At 41.0% G+C, this 17,075-nt stretch overlaps 1 protein-coding gene across 2 annotated transcripts in view; it reads right to left on the minus strand.

Annotated features, from left to right (window-relative positions):
* The window catches only part of FOCAD (focadhesin), a 256,025-nt gene that overhangs the window by 62,025 nt on the left and 176,925 nt on the right, over positions 1–17,075 (minus strand). For both annotated transcript variants that reach the window (XM_087822637.1, XM_087822638.1), the window contains 3 exons: positions 9,259–9,351; positions 3,537–3,625; positions 375–419 (listed from right to left, as the gene is read on the minus strand). In XM_087822637.1, coding sequence (XP_087678763.1) covers positions 375–419; positions 3,537–3,625; positions 9,259–9,351 — 227 coding nt within the window. The remainder of the gene's footprint in view (positions 1–374; positions 420–3,536; positions 3,626–9,258; positions 9,352–17,075) is intronic.

Below are 17,075 nucleotides of genomic sequence, written 5' to 3' on the forward strand. Positions count from 1 at the left end.
GCTAGCTCACAGTTGAGGTTTAATAATCTATTTATTAATTCACGTTAGCAAGGATTCCGCACCCACCCCCACCACCTGAACTAAATTAGAATTTTAAAAATCGAAGTCAGCACGGGGCACTTTGATACCTGTACAACAGTAGACTCTTGATGTAAAAGTATGTGTTTGTATGGATTCCTCTGTATTTTGTACAAAAAGACAAGTAGTAAGAATTAACTTAGTATGAGAAAAGATAACTGATTTTTAAAAAAGTTATTGAAAACTCCTTTAAAATTCTTAAAGTTATGAAATACCCTAAAAGGAGAAATTGTATATACCTTGCAGGACAAAAATGTTTATAGAAAATTTTTGGCAAGAGAAAAAACGGATCTTACTTTGCAGCAGACTTGGTGATCTCATCAGTCAACATGTCCCGGACCCTGCGATAATGATGAAAAGAAAATACGGGTAAGAGCTTATGTTAGAGCAAGAGCCCAATCTTCCTGCTTATTCATCAATTATTAAGAACCTCTAGAAATGATTCCAGATCTAAACACTATCTACACAGAATTTTAGTGTGAGGTGAAAGAACTGTAACAAAGGCTTTACTTCAAAGAGAGTTTCACCTTCCCACTCCTTAGGTCACTCAGTGGGGGGAAGAGGTGGTGGATGTGACTAAGGAGGGATGGACAGGCAATGCTGTAATGCTGTCATCTCTTAAACTGATTGGACACTATGTGTGTCCTTTATATTACTTTCTGCTGTGGTCTGAATGTTTGTGTGTCCAACCTCCCCCCCCCCCCCCCCGGATTCATATGTTGAAATCTTAATTCCAATGTATGGTATTTGGAGGTGGGCCTTTGGGAGGTGGTGAGGGTGAAGTCCTCAGAAATGGGATTAGTGCCCTTATAAAAAGACACCATAGAACTCTCTCTCTCTCTCCTCTTGCCCCTTCTAACTCCCTTTCCCTAGGTGAAGACACAAGGAGAAGGTGGCAATCTGCACACCAGCAAGCAGGCCCTCACCAGCACCAGATCTCCCAGCACCTTGATCTTGGGCTGCCAGCCTCCAGAACTGTGAGAATAAATTGCTGCTGCTTAAGCCACCCAGTCTATGGTATTTTTGTTACAGCAGCCTGAACTAATTAAGACATTTGCTTTGCTTTTTGCACAAGAGTTCACCAAAACAGCAATTTACTGTTGACAAATTGTAGACAACAGTCACTATGTATGCATATAAAACTAGAAATATTGGTTATAAAATCACTCTGAAGCTAAAACAAAATAATCACACTTGTGAATTTGAAGGAAGTATGCTCAATTCAAATATTCACAGAATTAAAAAAATTTCAGCACGTAAGAGCCTTGAGATGAAGTGAAAAGCAATCACTGACTGCCAAGTTCACATGCTGAAGAGGATATTGACATTTTCACTATACACTCTGAGTTTCATAAATTCAGTTTATATAAATATTATGACACTTTTGCAAATATAAGTTATATTTGCATTCATAAATATTTTCATTTGAAATCTAATAAAATCTTAGCTATTCAGCACTCTGAGAATGTCATTCTTAAGAGCCAAGTTTTTCAGTCATTTGCAAACTGTTCCTATAGACCCTTAACTTGTATTTTATAAAATCATTTGACAATCAATACTCTAAATCACTCAATCTCAGTATGCCTGGCTGGAGAGCGGTACAGTTAATGCAGTCTTTTATTGGTCAGTGCGGGATATTTACAAATGATGACCTGCTTACACTTACTTCCATGTATGGCCAAACCTCCCACTTGCAGACCATATCCCTCCTTTTACATGTCTCTCCTCTGCCGCATCACTGATTTTTCCTTTCCTACTTGTATTACCCACCCTTGGCATATGAACATACTGAAATATCTACCGTCTTAAAATAAGAGCCCTCCAACTATTGTCCCATTTAGCTGCTTCTCATACATTGGAAGGAACTCGTTTAAAATAGTCTATACTTGACTGGTTCATCTCCTTCCGCTCTCTCTAGACCCTTCTATAACCTGGCTTTGTCCCCACAACTCCACAAGAGCCGCTGCTGCCGTGACCACCAATGACTTTCAAGAGCCAAACCGAATTCCTGAATCTCAGTCTCCACCTTTTGAGACCGACCGCGCAGCAGCAGCAATGGACACGACTGATTGTTTCTTTCGGGAAACACTTTCTTCCCTTGGCTTTTAGGAATCTGTGCTCTCTTGGTTTTCTTCCTAATTTCGTGTGCTTTATTGGTTCCTCCTTCATCTTCTCTATTTCTACATGCTAAATGCTCTGGGCTCGGTCCTCTGGCCTTTTCTTTGTCTTTAGTTACTCCCCAGGTGATCACATCCAACAACATGATTTTAAATGCAGTCGGTATGCTGATGATTCCCAAATTTGTACCTTCTAGCCCTGACTTCACCCCTCAACTCTAGACTCACGGTCAACAGCCTACTTGATATCTCCAGTTGGAGGTCTAATTAGGTATCTCAAGCTCAGCAAGTCCCAAACCTGACTCCTACTGCACACAGACCTGCTTTTTCTATTGTCTTCTCATCACAGTAAATGCGAACTCCGTACTTTCATTCAGGGTTAAAATATTGCAGTATCCTTGACATCCATTCTTTTCTCACATTCTTCATTTCACGTCTCTCTCTATATATTTTTAAGAGTAGAGCAAACATATCACCTCCACCAAATGATCAATTTCAGAAGATGAAATTAAAACTACATGTAAAAGGTAATAGCAAATAGGAACAAAATCCAAATTCTTAACCTCTAATTGCAAATCCAATATCATACGTTTTAAACTGCTTTGCTATTTTAAAAAATAAATCTAGAAAATGAACCTTAGAATAGAATTAGTCAAACACCCACATGCACATACGTACGTACACACACACACACACACACACAGCTTCTGCTTTTCTACATATGCCAATTGTCAGTAAATAAAAATCTAAAATCCAGTAACCTTTGAACAGATTTTTGGATTAAAGAAACCTGTGGCTGCAGGCAAAGCTATTTAGATTCTGGGCACTTTACTTAGATTTCAGTTGCTGCAACATTAATCTGACAAGGTATTCATCCCAACCCACGTAACTGTAAATTGCTTTTAATGTGCCCGCACATACACACTTCCAGGTGACACGGAGGGAATTCGCTAGGGGGCGTCTGCTGAAGCTGCTCCCGATAATGAGGCTGTCTTGGGGAGGGAGGAGCAGGGGAGTGCAAGGGTATTTCTTAACTAAATGTAAGTTAGGAAGCAATGAATTAAGTGGAGAAAAACAGGACATTTCATTAAAAAGCATAGAAAATAATCAGTTAAAAAGGAGAAAGCAAACCATTTCCACACTGCTTTAGAAAACAATAAAAAACATAAAATTCATGAATAAAGCTCTCCTTATGTCCAAGGAGATGAAAAATACAGCGATCAAGTCTTCAGTATTTCCCCTCCAGGCTCATATAGAAGTTAAAACCCCCAACATGAAAGCCTTTGAAGTAGTCACCTCCCCACAGTTCGCGCCCATGACATCAGGGAACCATCCCCTTACCAGAGCCAGGCTGTGTTTTTTTTGCACTGCACCTCCTCGGCGCCTTCTTTTCCATGCTTCAGCTGCAGCTCCAGCTCCGCCACCCTCCCCTGTAAAACACACAGCGAGAATGACATGCTGATATGGCCAAAAGTATCTTAAAATTTCCTTAGAAAACACTTATAAACAACAGATGTGTCCTTTCCCAGTTTATCTTAAGTGTTCCTGATAGGTTATTAAATTATGAATGAGCACGTGTGAGAGTTAATTACAGCACCGCTCAGATATTTCCACATTCACCAAATAAGTATATCCAGAAGCTGTATGCTTGGCAGACTGAGGCAGAGCGCTTCATTCTGGGATCTCTATTAAAAGCAGAGTTTAATTTCATAGGTCCCATTAAAAAAATCTCCTCTATAGTAATGATCAACCTGTGTCAACAGCTAATAATTCCACCTGACACTGTCCCAAGGTTGGGGTCTGGGTACCAGTATCATAACAGAATGGTAGGCTGTGGGCAGGACGCTATGTAACATTTAAGATTCAGATAATATATAACAAAAGTTATTCTCAAACACCTGTACATTAACATCTCTATTTCTTGAGTGAACATATAAAAATAGATATTATAATTCTCAACCTCTACCATATAATAAAAATATAGCTAATGTCATCCCTTTAAAACCAAGACCTTCAAGTATTGATTATGCTCTGTTTACACTCAGAATTACTTTGGTCAGATGCTTTCCCCTCTGCTCCATCACCAGCTCCATTATTTAAACGTGATTAAGACACTGGTTTATTGATGAGCCTACACTGAGAACTCAGGCTGCATATTGTATTCCTGGGTAATACCAAACCACTGTCAGGAGCGGCTGGGCAGCCCACAGTCTCACCAGCACTAAGAGGTCTAGTTACCTCGCATCCTCACATTTGGAAGTGTCAGGCTTTTTGTTGTGGACCATTTGTTGCGGGTATGACACGGGGCTCACTGCGGTTTGCATGTTCGTTTTACCGTTTACTAATCAGAGTGCGCATCTTTTCAAACATTTATTGGCTATGTGGGTTTCCTATTCTGTCCATTTTCCTATTGGTTATCTTTGATTACACAGTTCTGAGGTGTTTTACAGAAGAAAAGTATATGTCTCTCTATATTCCCGAGAGAGGGGAGCAATATAGCTTCACGAGTTGAGCGTGAACTCTGCAATCACAATCTAATGCCACGTCCACTTACTTGAAGTGTAAAGTTGGTCACGTTAATTCACTTCCCTAAGCTTCAGCTCCCTCATTTGTAAAATGTAGCTCAGAACTATCTCACGGTATTAGAGCATCATATTAAATAATGTGGAAAACTGTCTATTTAATGCAGTGCCTAATAACAAATAATAGCTACCATTACCAGGTTTGTTGTCAGGAACAACAACAAAAATCCCACCTCCTCTTATAATCTTCTTACAAAACATTCTGTCATGAATATATCGAAATCCTTTGTAAAATAACTCATATTTTCATCTGTATTCTCTCCTAGAGTAAAAGGTTCCCAAAAATGTAACATCCAGTTGCATGCCCTTCTATTTCTTTCCAGTACTCTCGGTTACTGGCCTGAGAGCTCACTGAGAGCAAGGACTGCTGCATCAGTCTCAGGCGTCCTGGACACAGCGCAGCCTCCAGCACAGAGCCTGGGCTCACCAGTCCAGGCACCCTGAGATTTGGGGGGTGTTCTAGTCACATCCTTCAGCTTCATGTTACTTCAGTCATATCCATGCCCATCTCCCTGTGCTCAAAGATAGAATCCTGGCCCTTCCACTTTCCCCCCTTTCTCTTAGAGCCAGGTATCAAAGGTGACCAAACTGGCAAGGGACTGATATTAATATTTAATGCTGATATTGGCCTCCTAGAAGGGCAGGCAAAATAGAAAATAATTTTTATTGCCTGTCTTGACTTGTTATGCTGCTTAAATTTTGCCTCTTTCTTCCTAAAACATGTACTTTACATAATGCTTTTCAAAAAAAGGCAGGAAATAGGAAGTTAAAAGGTTAAAGTCTGTTTAGCAATAAACAAAACAATAAAGCTAGAACACAGGCAGCCTCTCAAGAAGGCCTATTTTCCTACTCTCTCCTGTAGCCATGAACTAGCACAACCATTCTATTGTGACCAAGTCTTTTTTTCTTCCTCAGAGTCTCTGTTCCTCTCAGCCCCCTCTTCTGGAATGTCCCTAACCCTTCCACCCAGCCCACATTAGGCTCTTTATCCAGATGTCCTCTGCCTTCCAATTCTCTGCCTGCTGGAAACAGAGCCGCAGTGGCATTCAGCTCCTCACCTCTGCTTCTGGTTAACAGCTACGATTAAGGCTGGAAAGCACTCATGGGGGAAAAAAGGCTGAAATGATCACCTGAATGGAGAGTTCTGGATTGCCTGGAGATTCCAATTATTAATCTATCGATCCCACTTACTTTAAAAATAAAATTCCAGCCTATGTAACCAAGAGCTTGCTGATTATAGTGAGCAATTTCCCCTGGCTCCAAACCTATACATTAAAAACAAACAAACAAACAACCCTTATAAAGAGTGAGAGAGTACATTACTGTGGGTCACAGTTCCTGACCCTGGTTTTGATTTCAGATTATCCTGCAGCTAGCTGACCAACACAGGACACAAGTGTCTGCAGTCAACCTGCTTTAATTCCTCTCTCCTGTTTGGGGTCATATTCAAATGCCTAAGAGCCCTTTCCACAAAAGCTGCAGGCCTCACTTCCTCAGCATCCCACAAGGGCAGCAAGGCAAAGACGGCCGTAAAGGGAACCTTACTAAAACCGACTCTGAGCTCTCCATCAACTTGTATCTGCATTTTTCATCTTAATGAGGAGAAATCCAAATTCCTCACCGTGTCAAGCACTTAAGATATGCTTATGATTCCAAATCCCACATCTTGTGGAAAAATTAGACAAAGCTCAAAGCAGACATCTAAGCAAAGCTACTTGTAGTGTTCAGATTGCAAACTTATTCACATCAAAATCAACCCGCAGGAAATAATGTAGAATGTACCCTTTGGCGTGTCTCCTAGGTTTAATTGAATAAATTGTGGCTCCTCAGAATGATCCTCTAGTTTAGTGCTACAGAATGTGTCTCCCACCAGATGGGAAGTAGCTATAACTACTGTGCAGAAGAAGTAGCTTCCAGGACAGAATTCTTGACATGGACAAGGAGTCTAATTCTTCTGAGATACCACAGATTCTATTGGTGTGCTGGAGCCATTTACAAAACTTGCTGGACTGTTAAAGGGCATCAGTGTACTTTCAACTCACAGTGACAGCCTAAAAAGCACTGTTGTACTTTCAAATAACTCTGAAAATCTTATCATAGTGACACTTTCACTTTTGCCACCAATTCTCAATGGAACTGGACTTATTCAAAATCCAGAGTAAAGACCTTTTCAATGATAAATAAACAAAGACGCACACTATCACAACAGTAGGAAAGCAGGATAATTCACCTGCATTACTAAAAGTACTTGGCTGGCTTTTCAAAAATAGATCTGTCTTTTAAAATATTAAAGCAATTTGCATTATTTGTTGTTACCACTAGTACGCGGCATTATGTGTTAGGGAAAATGTGTGATGCAGTGGGAAAGGCTGAGGTTCTGGAGTAAAGAATATTCCAGTTAATTTGCAGTTCTTTCATTTGCTGACTGTCAGGTTCTGCGCCACTTGCTTTGCTTTCCTGGCTGACCCTGGTTTTCCCTTTATAATCCCGTTATACGTGGGGTTGAAACATCCGCTTCAAAGGGTTTCTGTAAAGGTTGATTGAAATCATATATGATAAATATTAGACACACACTAATTATTCAATAAATGTCATCTCTTACTATAAAAACAACCATGGAGGTTTTTGGGTTATTTTTAATCAATTGCAAGTCATCTGCACCAGTTATACCGTAATCCCGTTCCATTTAGCTTCCTTATGGTAAGAGCTAAATACAACCCTCAGTTCATTCTGCAGGTGGAGGAGCTTTTCTTGCTTTCTCCAGGCCCTGTGGTACTTTTTACACCCTCTATTAAAGCACTGCAGATGCTGTACTGGAATTGCCCATGGACATGTTGGTCTCCGGCGCTGGACTGGGAGCTCGCCGAGAGGAAGGACAGCTTTATTCCCCCCTGTGTCCCACACCCCGGCACAGGGCCTGGCCAGGAAAAAGTACTCCATAAATATTTGGTGAAGGAAAACACTGAGAAATTACATAGGGAAAAATAAATGTGAGAAGAAGTGCACACTCTGACTTGTAATTTCACTCATCTCAAATAAAAACCATAACTGCTCAAGAGTGTGTATGAGGAAGGCATCTATTCAAAACTGAGTGTCTACATGCAGCTGGGGATAAAAAAGGACGTAACAGGAAACAGTTGTTCCAAGGAAACAGCTTTAAAATGTGGACTCCAGTGTGGTCTGGGGCCCCTCTAAACACGGTTGCTCAGAGTACGGTTGACAGACTGTGTTAAAATTACCTGGCAGCTTGGTAAACACGGAGATTCCTGGTCCCCTACTCAGTTCTAATGGATAGGAGATGCATCAGTACTTTATAAATTCTAGACTCAATAAAATATGCCGCAACACGGTAAGATGAGAACAATGCTCAGATTCTCAGTCATTCCTCCCACCCGCCTTTCCCACACACACTTCTCTCTCTCTCTCTCTCTCTCTCTCTCTCACCACCGCCACCGCCACCGCCACCGCTTAGGACAGCTGTTACCTTTAACCATAACACCTGACACTCCATGAAAATCTCATTCTGGGCCAAAAATTACTTGAGTACCATCAGATTGTTTTTTTCTATCATCCTTAAAAATAAATTCTAAGCTAAGAAAAAGAATTATTAGTTGTTTTCTTGTTAACTGTTCATATATTCCCAAACTGATTAAGAATTATTTTTAATATTACATATCCACAAACTATAACTTATAATATTGGATTAAAGGAAGTCAAATTGAGTATACTTCGTTTATTTAGTGAATGCCTATTATGTTTCAGACACTAGGTCAGGCTCTAGAGACAACAGAGAAGAAAACAGAGCTCCTAGCTCTAAGGAGCAGAGGCAACAGGAGGCAGGCCCAGGCGAGTAACTCAGGCGGCCAAGGCTTCACAAGGAGCGGCATGGACTCCAAGGAGGCACGCAGGAGCAGCGTGCGGTGCAGCGAAGGGCGGGAGAGGCACGCTGGTGCCCTCCCAGACAAAACGATCTGAAGAACAGGTAGGAATTAGGTGGGCGAAGAGGGAACGGCAGTACATGCACCAGAACGCACTGTGTAAGTGTCAAGAGATCAGGGGCAATATGCCGAGGAGAAAAGCAAAGAATTCAGCAAGGCTGAAACAGCATTCGGAGGAAGGGCGGTAAGACAAGGCTCGGGGGCCAGCCAGTCCAGCTGGAAGAGGCAGGGCCAACGACGCGCTCGGACCGGGCCGCGCTCAGCCTGAGGTGCTGTGGGGCAGCTGGGGGTGTCCGGAAGGCAGCGGGTGTAGAAGGGTAGCACTCGGGGGGGCTCCGGGCAGCACACAGGTTGGCGGGAATCAGCATTTAAAATTTAAGTGCATTATACACATTTGTGTGTTCCATTCTTTTATCAGCAAATCTAACCAATGCATTTTTACGTCGCTATTTTCCCAAGTGTTTTTATATTAATACATATTTGCAGTGAAGTCTGAGATAAGGCGACGCTCCCCGGAAGCAAGCCGTCCTATGGTTTCGTTACCTGTAAAATGGCATGATAAGCTCGACTCATATATGCCAGCCATGCCTGAGGGAGGAAAATGGCTCGGTGCCACTCCGAGAGCTGGATGTGAACCTGTGGGAAAGGCAGACCACAACAAGAGTTAGGCTGCACAGTGTTAAACCAGAGCAGAGTTAAACTATATCATCAATTCTTTCTCTCCCCTTATTTAAATGGTTTATGTTCTGAAACAAACCAAATCAGTCTAGGATCCGAACCACAAATAAGGCCTTTTGGATATTTTCAAAGGAGAAGAGCTTAGAGTTCTGTAAAGACAAAATAAAATAAGCCTGAAATTTTCTAAATTAAAGCAAATAGAATCTTACAATAATAACAAGCTAAGATGTACATGTAATACAAATATGTCCCTGAAAATTAGGGGGAAACTCTGTACAGCCTCTTGCCAATGTCAGGAAACGAGGTATTGTCTAACAAATCCCCCTAGTAATTTTAAATAAAAATAAATATTGCTCACATCCTGGATTTCCACTCTGACAATTTCTGAAGTAATAAACTTAAATTGCCAACAGAAATATCATGTTGTGTAGAAACCATGATGGTAGGAGCATGCAAATGAGGGCTGCACTCAGCAATTGTGCACACCACCAGATAAAGGCCCTTTAATCAGTGTGGGTAAACAAGCGAGAAATGAAATATGCCAGCCCTGAAACCGTGTTTCTGAAGCGAAGCCCAGACACAACATCTGGTTTTCATAGTCATTTCTGTTTCTACCTATTAGTACACGGCTATCTGGAAACCAATCTTCCCAAGGTCTGCTTCTGCTAAAGAAAGATCACTCCAGAAAAACAGCCACGGTGCATTACGTTTCACGTTTCCTGCAACTCATCTCATCAAAGTCAAGTAACTGGAACTTTAGTCTGTGTCCTACAGACAAAAAACAGCAAGAAACAAACAAAATCCCCCACAAATTTCTATATAATTTCCCCCAGAATCACGAAACTAGAGTGTTTAAGGAGATTTTATTGTATTATAAGGACTGATTTTCTCAACTGCTTTGTTGATGGGGGAGAGAAGAGCTTCTCTGAATAGAGTTGGTTCTCGTGGCCTCTGGTATTTTCTTTCATCCTAGTCTTAGTGTGGACCTGCTACAACAAGGTATTATGAGAAAATATAAAGAGTATCAGTTGATCTGTGTCTAGTGTGAGAATCAGAAATAGGCACAGATTACAAGGCAAAATTATGAAGAATCTCTGGGAACAAAGAGAACAAAGAGATTAATTCTGTCTTCCTACCTATCACCTCTCAATCCACTGCTGTGTTTTAAAGAACTAGGTACTCAAACAGCATGAAAAAGGTATTGGAACCATGAAATGAACTTTAAAAAAATGATAAAAACGGGTTTCTTCTTTTTCTGATTAAGTGCGCTCTCTGTTGAGTAGGGTAGGGGGAACCTTGTCAATATGTTACAAACATCCTTGAAGGAACAGGCCCACCAATTCCTGCCTCCTCTCCTGCTTTCCAAAAAGCAGACTACAACCGAGGCCACATTTTGAGCTGGGAGGCATTAATCAGTTCTTGGTCTTGCGCTGTTTCCATAACACGAGGAATTTTCTAAACTTTTTTCCTATCAATTCTGTTCCCTTTTCATCAACCATATTAACTATCTTTAAGTCGTATTTTGAGATCTGGATTTGACAGAAAGAACACTCAAACACCACAACCAAAACTTTTATCTCTTACTTCAGAACCTCAAAATATTTAAAAAGTTTTCCTGCCAAGCCAGCCCTGGGCACAGTTATCATTGCACTACTGAGACGAGCTGTATCCTCAGCACACTGGCAATAAGAGCACTGAATGTCTTTGGAAAGACAATTGGTCTCAATTGGTTCTTAAACCTGAGTCTTAAAAAAAGAAAGCATTATGGAAAAGATATAAAGGAAAATGAGCGAATCAGATGTTGAGCTTTTAAGAACAGACAGTCATGCCAGGAAACCTATTTAAAAGGAAGTTATAAACTGAAGGTTAAAGCTGATCCTCCCGCAGCCCCAACCACATCTGAAGGCGGGTTCGGGGTGTGCAGAGCGCTGGAGCCTAGGCCTCAGCCTGCACGCCCGTGTTGGTGAGATTACCCCGAGGCCTGGTGGGCTAGGAGTTAGGTAGCTAAGCACAAATCTCTTGAGATACATTCTCTCGCTCTTTCTCTGACTAGAGAGAGACTCGGGGAAACAGTTTAAAGACAGCCATCACCGACACTCCAGTTGTGTTACAGGCGAAAGAGGAAGCTACCCATAAAGGGTAATGCTGCTAGGCTGGAAAATACAGTTAGCTTTTCTAAAGTATGAGAATTATGTATAATTTGCTAGACTTGTGAGAAGCTCTGGAAGGAAACCCAATCAACAAAATAATTCCAAGTCCTGAAGTTGCAGCCATGTAATTCAGCAGATGATAAAGCAGGGCTCTCGACCACTGTGCCCGGAGTTTTAAGGAACACGTGAAGTTTACTTTTTCTATAGCTAATTACACATACCCTTGCAGTGACAGGAGTCTGGTGGACTGTTGAGATGAACAAGTCCTATGATTAGGGGAGAGGAAGAGTTTCCGTGTGTAAGAGGTAAGGAGTATAATGAAATATGATGCATGTGCCTGCAAAAGACCACACTAGGGAAACAGGCACGTAGTGTAGTGGAGAATGCTCATGAGGCGAAGGTGGAGGTGGGGGCAGGTTACAGGGCTAAATGGGGCAGTCGGGGTAGATCTCAATGAGAAGGTCAAGTCTGAGTACGAACTGAAAGGAGCTGAAGATGTAAAAACCAAGGTACATGCTGGTGGGAATGTAAATAGTTCAGCTGCTATGGCAAAAAGTTCGGCGGTTCCTCAAAAAGTTAAACATAGAATTACCACCAATTCCACTACTAGATATACACCCAAGAGAAATGAAAGCATGTATTCAAACACACACTTGTACATGAATGTTCATAGCGGTACTTTCAAAACAGCCAAAAGGAGGAAATAACCCAAAGGTTCATGAATGAATGAATGAATGAGTGAATGAATGAATGAGTGAATGTATAAACAAAATATGGTAGAGCCACAATGGAATATTATTTAGTCACAAAAAGGAATGAGGTACCGATGCATGCTACAGTGTCAATGAGCCTTGACAACATTTTAAGTGAAGGAAGCCAGCCACAAGAGGTCACATATTGCACGACCCCATTTATATGAAATAGGTAAATCCATAGAAACAGAAAGCAAATTAGCGGTTGCCAGAGATGGGACAAAGGAGGGGAGTGACTGTTGAAGGGGTGCGTGTCTCATGTGAGGGGGATGAAAATGTTTTGGAACTAGATGACCTGGCGGTGTATATGGTGAATGTACTAAATGCCATGAGTTGTACACTTTAAAGTGGTTAGTTTTGTGTTACGTGAATTTTAGTTTAATTTTTAAAAAAAGATAAGGCAAAGGTCCCAAAGTGAGCACAGCACATGGCTGATCTGTTTGAGAATGAAAGGGACCAGCATCAATAGCACAGAGCGAGCACAGAGGGGAGTGGAAAGAGCAGGCTGGTGAACAGGGGACCCTGGGAATTCAGGGCCTTCTTGGACATTTTTCAGGACTTGCCTTTATCCCTACTAAATGGGGAGCATTATAAAATTTTGAGGAGGAGGAAATGATCTGACCTATACTGTAAAGGAATCACGCGATGATAATAGCAGGGGGCAAAGGTCAAAGCGTGGAAACCAGCGAGGCTGCCGCAACAGCCCAGGTGAGAGGTAACAGTGGCTCAGACAGAGCTGTATCAGTGGCACCGCAGAAGAAGCGTTTTCAAATATTTAGCTATGTAAATTTTCCCTCTCCACCCAAAATGTTAAGGAGAATGCCAACATATAAAACAGAAGTGAGAGAAGTTAAACTTGTCCAGATGAAGTCAGGGCAAGGCCGAGGGCTTGGCACTCTGCCCCCTGATCATCAGGCCCGGGTTTGTGGTGGTCCCCAGGACTCTTTAAAACAGTTTTACTAGAGGGACATGAAAGAGATCCGCGGTCATAAGTAGATGGGGAGGGGAAAGGGGCTGACCACAAAGGAGCCCGGGGAATTTTCAGGGTGACAGACTCTTATCTGGACTGTGGTATTGGTTACACAAATTCATAGAACTATACATTAAAAGGTGAAAAGCCTACTGCATGTCTATTATACCTCAATAAAAACAAAATTAAAAATACAGTGTGAAAATCACTACTTGTAGAACATGTACTTCTCACCCATGCACCTCCCACCATCTATTACACACTCTACAGTTCGCCACCGTCATTCAAAACCCACTCTTCCGCTGACTGTTCCTTTTCCTATCAGTGATACCCATCAATTTCCCAGTCACACAAGTAGAAAACTTCTGATTTATTCTGGACTTGTTTCTCTCCCCTAACTCAACTGTCAACTCTTCCTCTGAAATGTGTATTTGTCTCTACCTTCTTCCTCACTGGTTTAGTCCTATTCCTGCCTAGATTACTGAGGCCACCTAACTAGTCCCTACTAGACTAAAACCTTTCCTCCTCCTACACTCTAAACGGTACAGCTACTAACACCTTAACTCAGAACTTCTTTTCAAAAACCCTAGACGGTTCATTAAAGAATAAAGTTCAAACTCTTTTGTACTATGTTCAAAGCCTTTCACTCAAAAGCACAACATTTGCTTGAAGAAATAATTTGTTCTCATGTAAAAACTCTGTTGGCCAAGATCCTCGACCTACTTCCCACTCGATTTTCTGCTCTGCTCTTTCATTTAATCCGTGTTCTGGCTAAACTGGGTTATAAACCAATTCCCAAACCTGCCCTATATTCTACGGGACCTTTGCACTCACTGCTTCCTTCCCTTGAATGCCCCATTTTTCTCTCATCACTACTTTCTGAAATAATTTCTCCCATATCTATACTTCCAGTACAGTATAGGCCTCTCCTGTAACGCTCCATAGGTTCCATCTTTGATTATTTGTGTATGGAAATTAATCTCATACAATCCTATGGACAAAGACCATGTCCTGTTTGTCCTGGAATCCCTCCCATTGTACCCATAATAGTGTCCTGCACATAAGCGTTCAATTAAGTACCTGCTGAGTTTAACTGAACAAAGTGTACAGTATTTACTGGAAGACAAAATTCTGTCATGTGAAAATCATACTATCATAAACAAGTGATCACAAAACATTACGATGTGCAACCTTCAATCATCCTGGAAGCACAATTTTAGAAAACTTTTTTTAGTAGAAACAGGTAAATTCAAACACAAGCTGTTGAGGACACGGTTATTTGAAATTTTATAAAAGCATGTCTAAAATGTTCTGGCCAGGAAATGTTTAATTCTAGATAAAAACACAGTGAGAGTCAAGGCAAAATTTTAAAGCAGGTATTATAAACTTTATATTTTGAAATTTCCTAACTAAACTTATTATTTGTATTGTACAGGTTCTAATTAAGTATATCTGAAATACTAGCTCACTAGAAAATACTCTGCTTAGAACACAATTCACAATGTAGGGAAATGCTGGAAAGCAGGATGAAAAAGCAGATCTTTTTCCCCCTCACTGATACATGTTTTACTGGAAGGGATGGCGTGGTCACCTAATTAGTTAATTTACTGTTCAGAATACATTGCCCACAAATTTGGTATTATTTTCTGCCTCTGGGTAATGTTAATAGGATTATTCATTTATTAAAAAAATACTCATTTTAACAGCCCCTCATTAAATACTATAAATCAAGTTAGACAAGCTTTGTGGTTGTTTGTCAAACTGGAATGGGATAAGGTAGGGGAGCACGTAAAAACTGAGAGGTAAACTGTTTGCTATTGATTTCAAACCCCAATCTCACAAAGTAAGGCATTTTTCATGCCCCCCAGATGTATGTATTATCAAAACAACAGAAGTATTTAACTTCAGCTTCTGCACAGACATGTGAAGACTGAGCAGCTACCTTTGGCCTGTGACAAACACACATACACACGCACACCTCCCATATTCCCCGAAGAAAAGTCATTTGTACTCACCATTAGAGACCCCAAAAGCCATTCAAGGTCCCGGTGCTTATATATAAGAAATAATAGGCTTCAATTTTCTGTCAACAGTAATCTCGTTTGCCCAAAATAATGTTTTTGGAGGACACCTTTTTAAAGTAAAATGACACCCATCTCTTTGTATGTGCTTTCTGGACATTTAAAACTCTTTCACCCCCTCCTCCCTCCTTCATTCTCTTTCCCCCTCCCCCACCCTCTACCCCATTAAGGTAACATCAGCTTGAAAGCTGACAATTCAATCACATCTCAAGCAACCATTTACTCTGTTATTTAATAGGAGGGAAACCCAGTTACCATAACAACTCACATCACCTGGTAATTATGGAGTCTCTAAAATATAGCAAATCATACTTTTCGCAGTGTTTTCTAAGGGGAATGTATAATAAGCACATGTGCTGCTTCTCCCAATTATTACTCAGAATTTCCATCTAATTGTCTCACATTGCACGAATGGCTATTGCATTTTCTTCATAAGAGATACAAGAGTTTTTAAATAAATAAGGAACTGAAAGAAAAAGGTGAATACATTTCTTATATTTCAAATAGTGGGTTATATTTCACATGTACTTTTTGGCATGTAGGGAAAAAATTTAAAGGAGGCAGAAGAAAAACAAAATTAATTTATAAGGTAAAATAATCAAGTGATGATCAATGGAAGAATTTATAAACAAAGATTTCATTCAGAGCAGTGCCATCAGCAAGTCCAGAGAAGGTTTCTCTGGAATAAAAATGAGAAGGGAGCTCACTGCCTAAAGCTCAGATAGAAATATGACTGGGCGGCAGCAGGGTCCGGAAAACCTGCATGCGCCCGAAGATGGAGGAAATAACGAGGCAAGGTTGCCATTCTCAGCCAGAGACAAGCCAGTCTCGCTCAATTTGGGGGAATTGAGAAACAGAAATGCCAGAGGATGACAAGACGGGGGGGAGGAAACTGTCCTTCACCTTCAACTTCCTCATCAACAGGCAACAAGTGAGCTTCAGGAAGAGGAGCAGTCGCACATCAGAGCAGAAGAGGACAGCCCCTGGAGCCTGGACAAGCCCTAGGAGACCCGAAATGACCCCTGGTTGTCCCCTGTTCAAAGGAGCAGAGAGAGGACACTTAGTTTTAAAGAAATCTAAACAGGAGAGTGTTGATAGTAGCCCCCCATTATCTGCAGTTCTACTTTCTGAGGTTTTAGGTACCATGGTCAAGTGCAGTATGAAAATATTAAATGGAAAATTCTAGAAGTGATTCATAAGTTTTAAATTAAGCACCATTCTAAGTAGTGTGATGAACTAGCATGCTTGCTGCTCCACCCGACCCAGGATGTAAATCATCCCTCTGTCCAGCGTCTCTGTGATGTACAGGCTACCTACCTGTTAGTCACTGAGCAGCTGTCTCAGTTACCACCTGGACTCTTGCAGTATCACAGTGCCTGTGTTCAGGTGTTCCTTATAGTAGCCTAACGCTATGTCACATGCCTGCGTCATTTATATCACTTCATCTCATTATGTAAAAACTGTATCAACTTATGTCATTGTAAGAAGAAGGGTGACTACAGCACAATAAGATTATTTTGAGAGAGAGAGAGAGAAAGAGAGAACACATTCATATCATTTTTATTAGAATATATTTTTATAGTAGTTCTGCTTTATTGTTGTTAATCTTTTACTGTGCCTAATTTTAAAATTAAACTTTATCATAAGTATGTACAGGAAAAATATAGTATATATGGGGTTTAGTACTATTTGTGGTTTCAGGCATTCCCCTGGGGGTTTGGGGATGTAT

The sequence above is a fragment of the Miniopterus natalensis genome, chromosome 12, assembly GCF_054644295.1.
Source record: "Miniopterus natalensis isolate mMinNat1 chromosome 12, mMinNat1.hap1, whole genome shotgun sequence".
NCBI classification, from domain to species: domain Eukaryota; kingdom Metazoa; phylum Chordata; class Mammalia; order Chiroptera; family Miniopteridae; genus Miniopterus; species Miniopterus natalensis.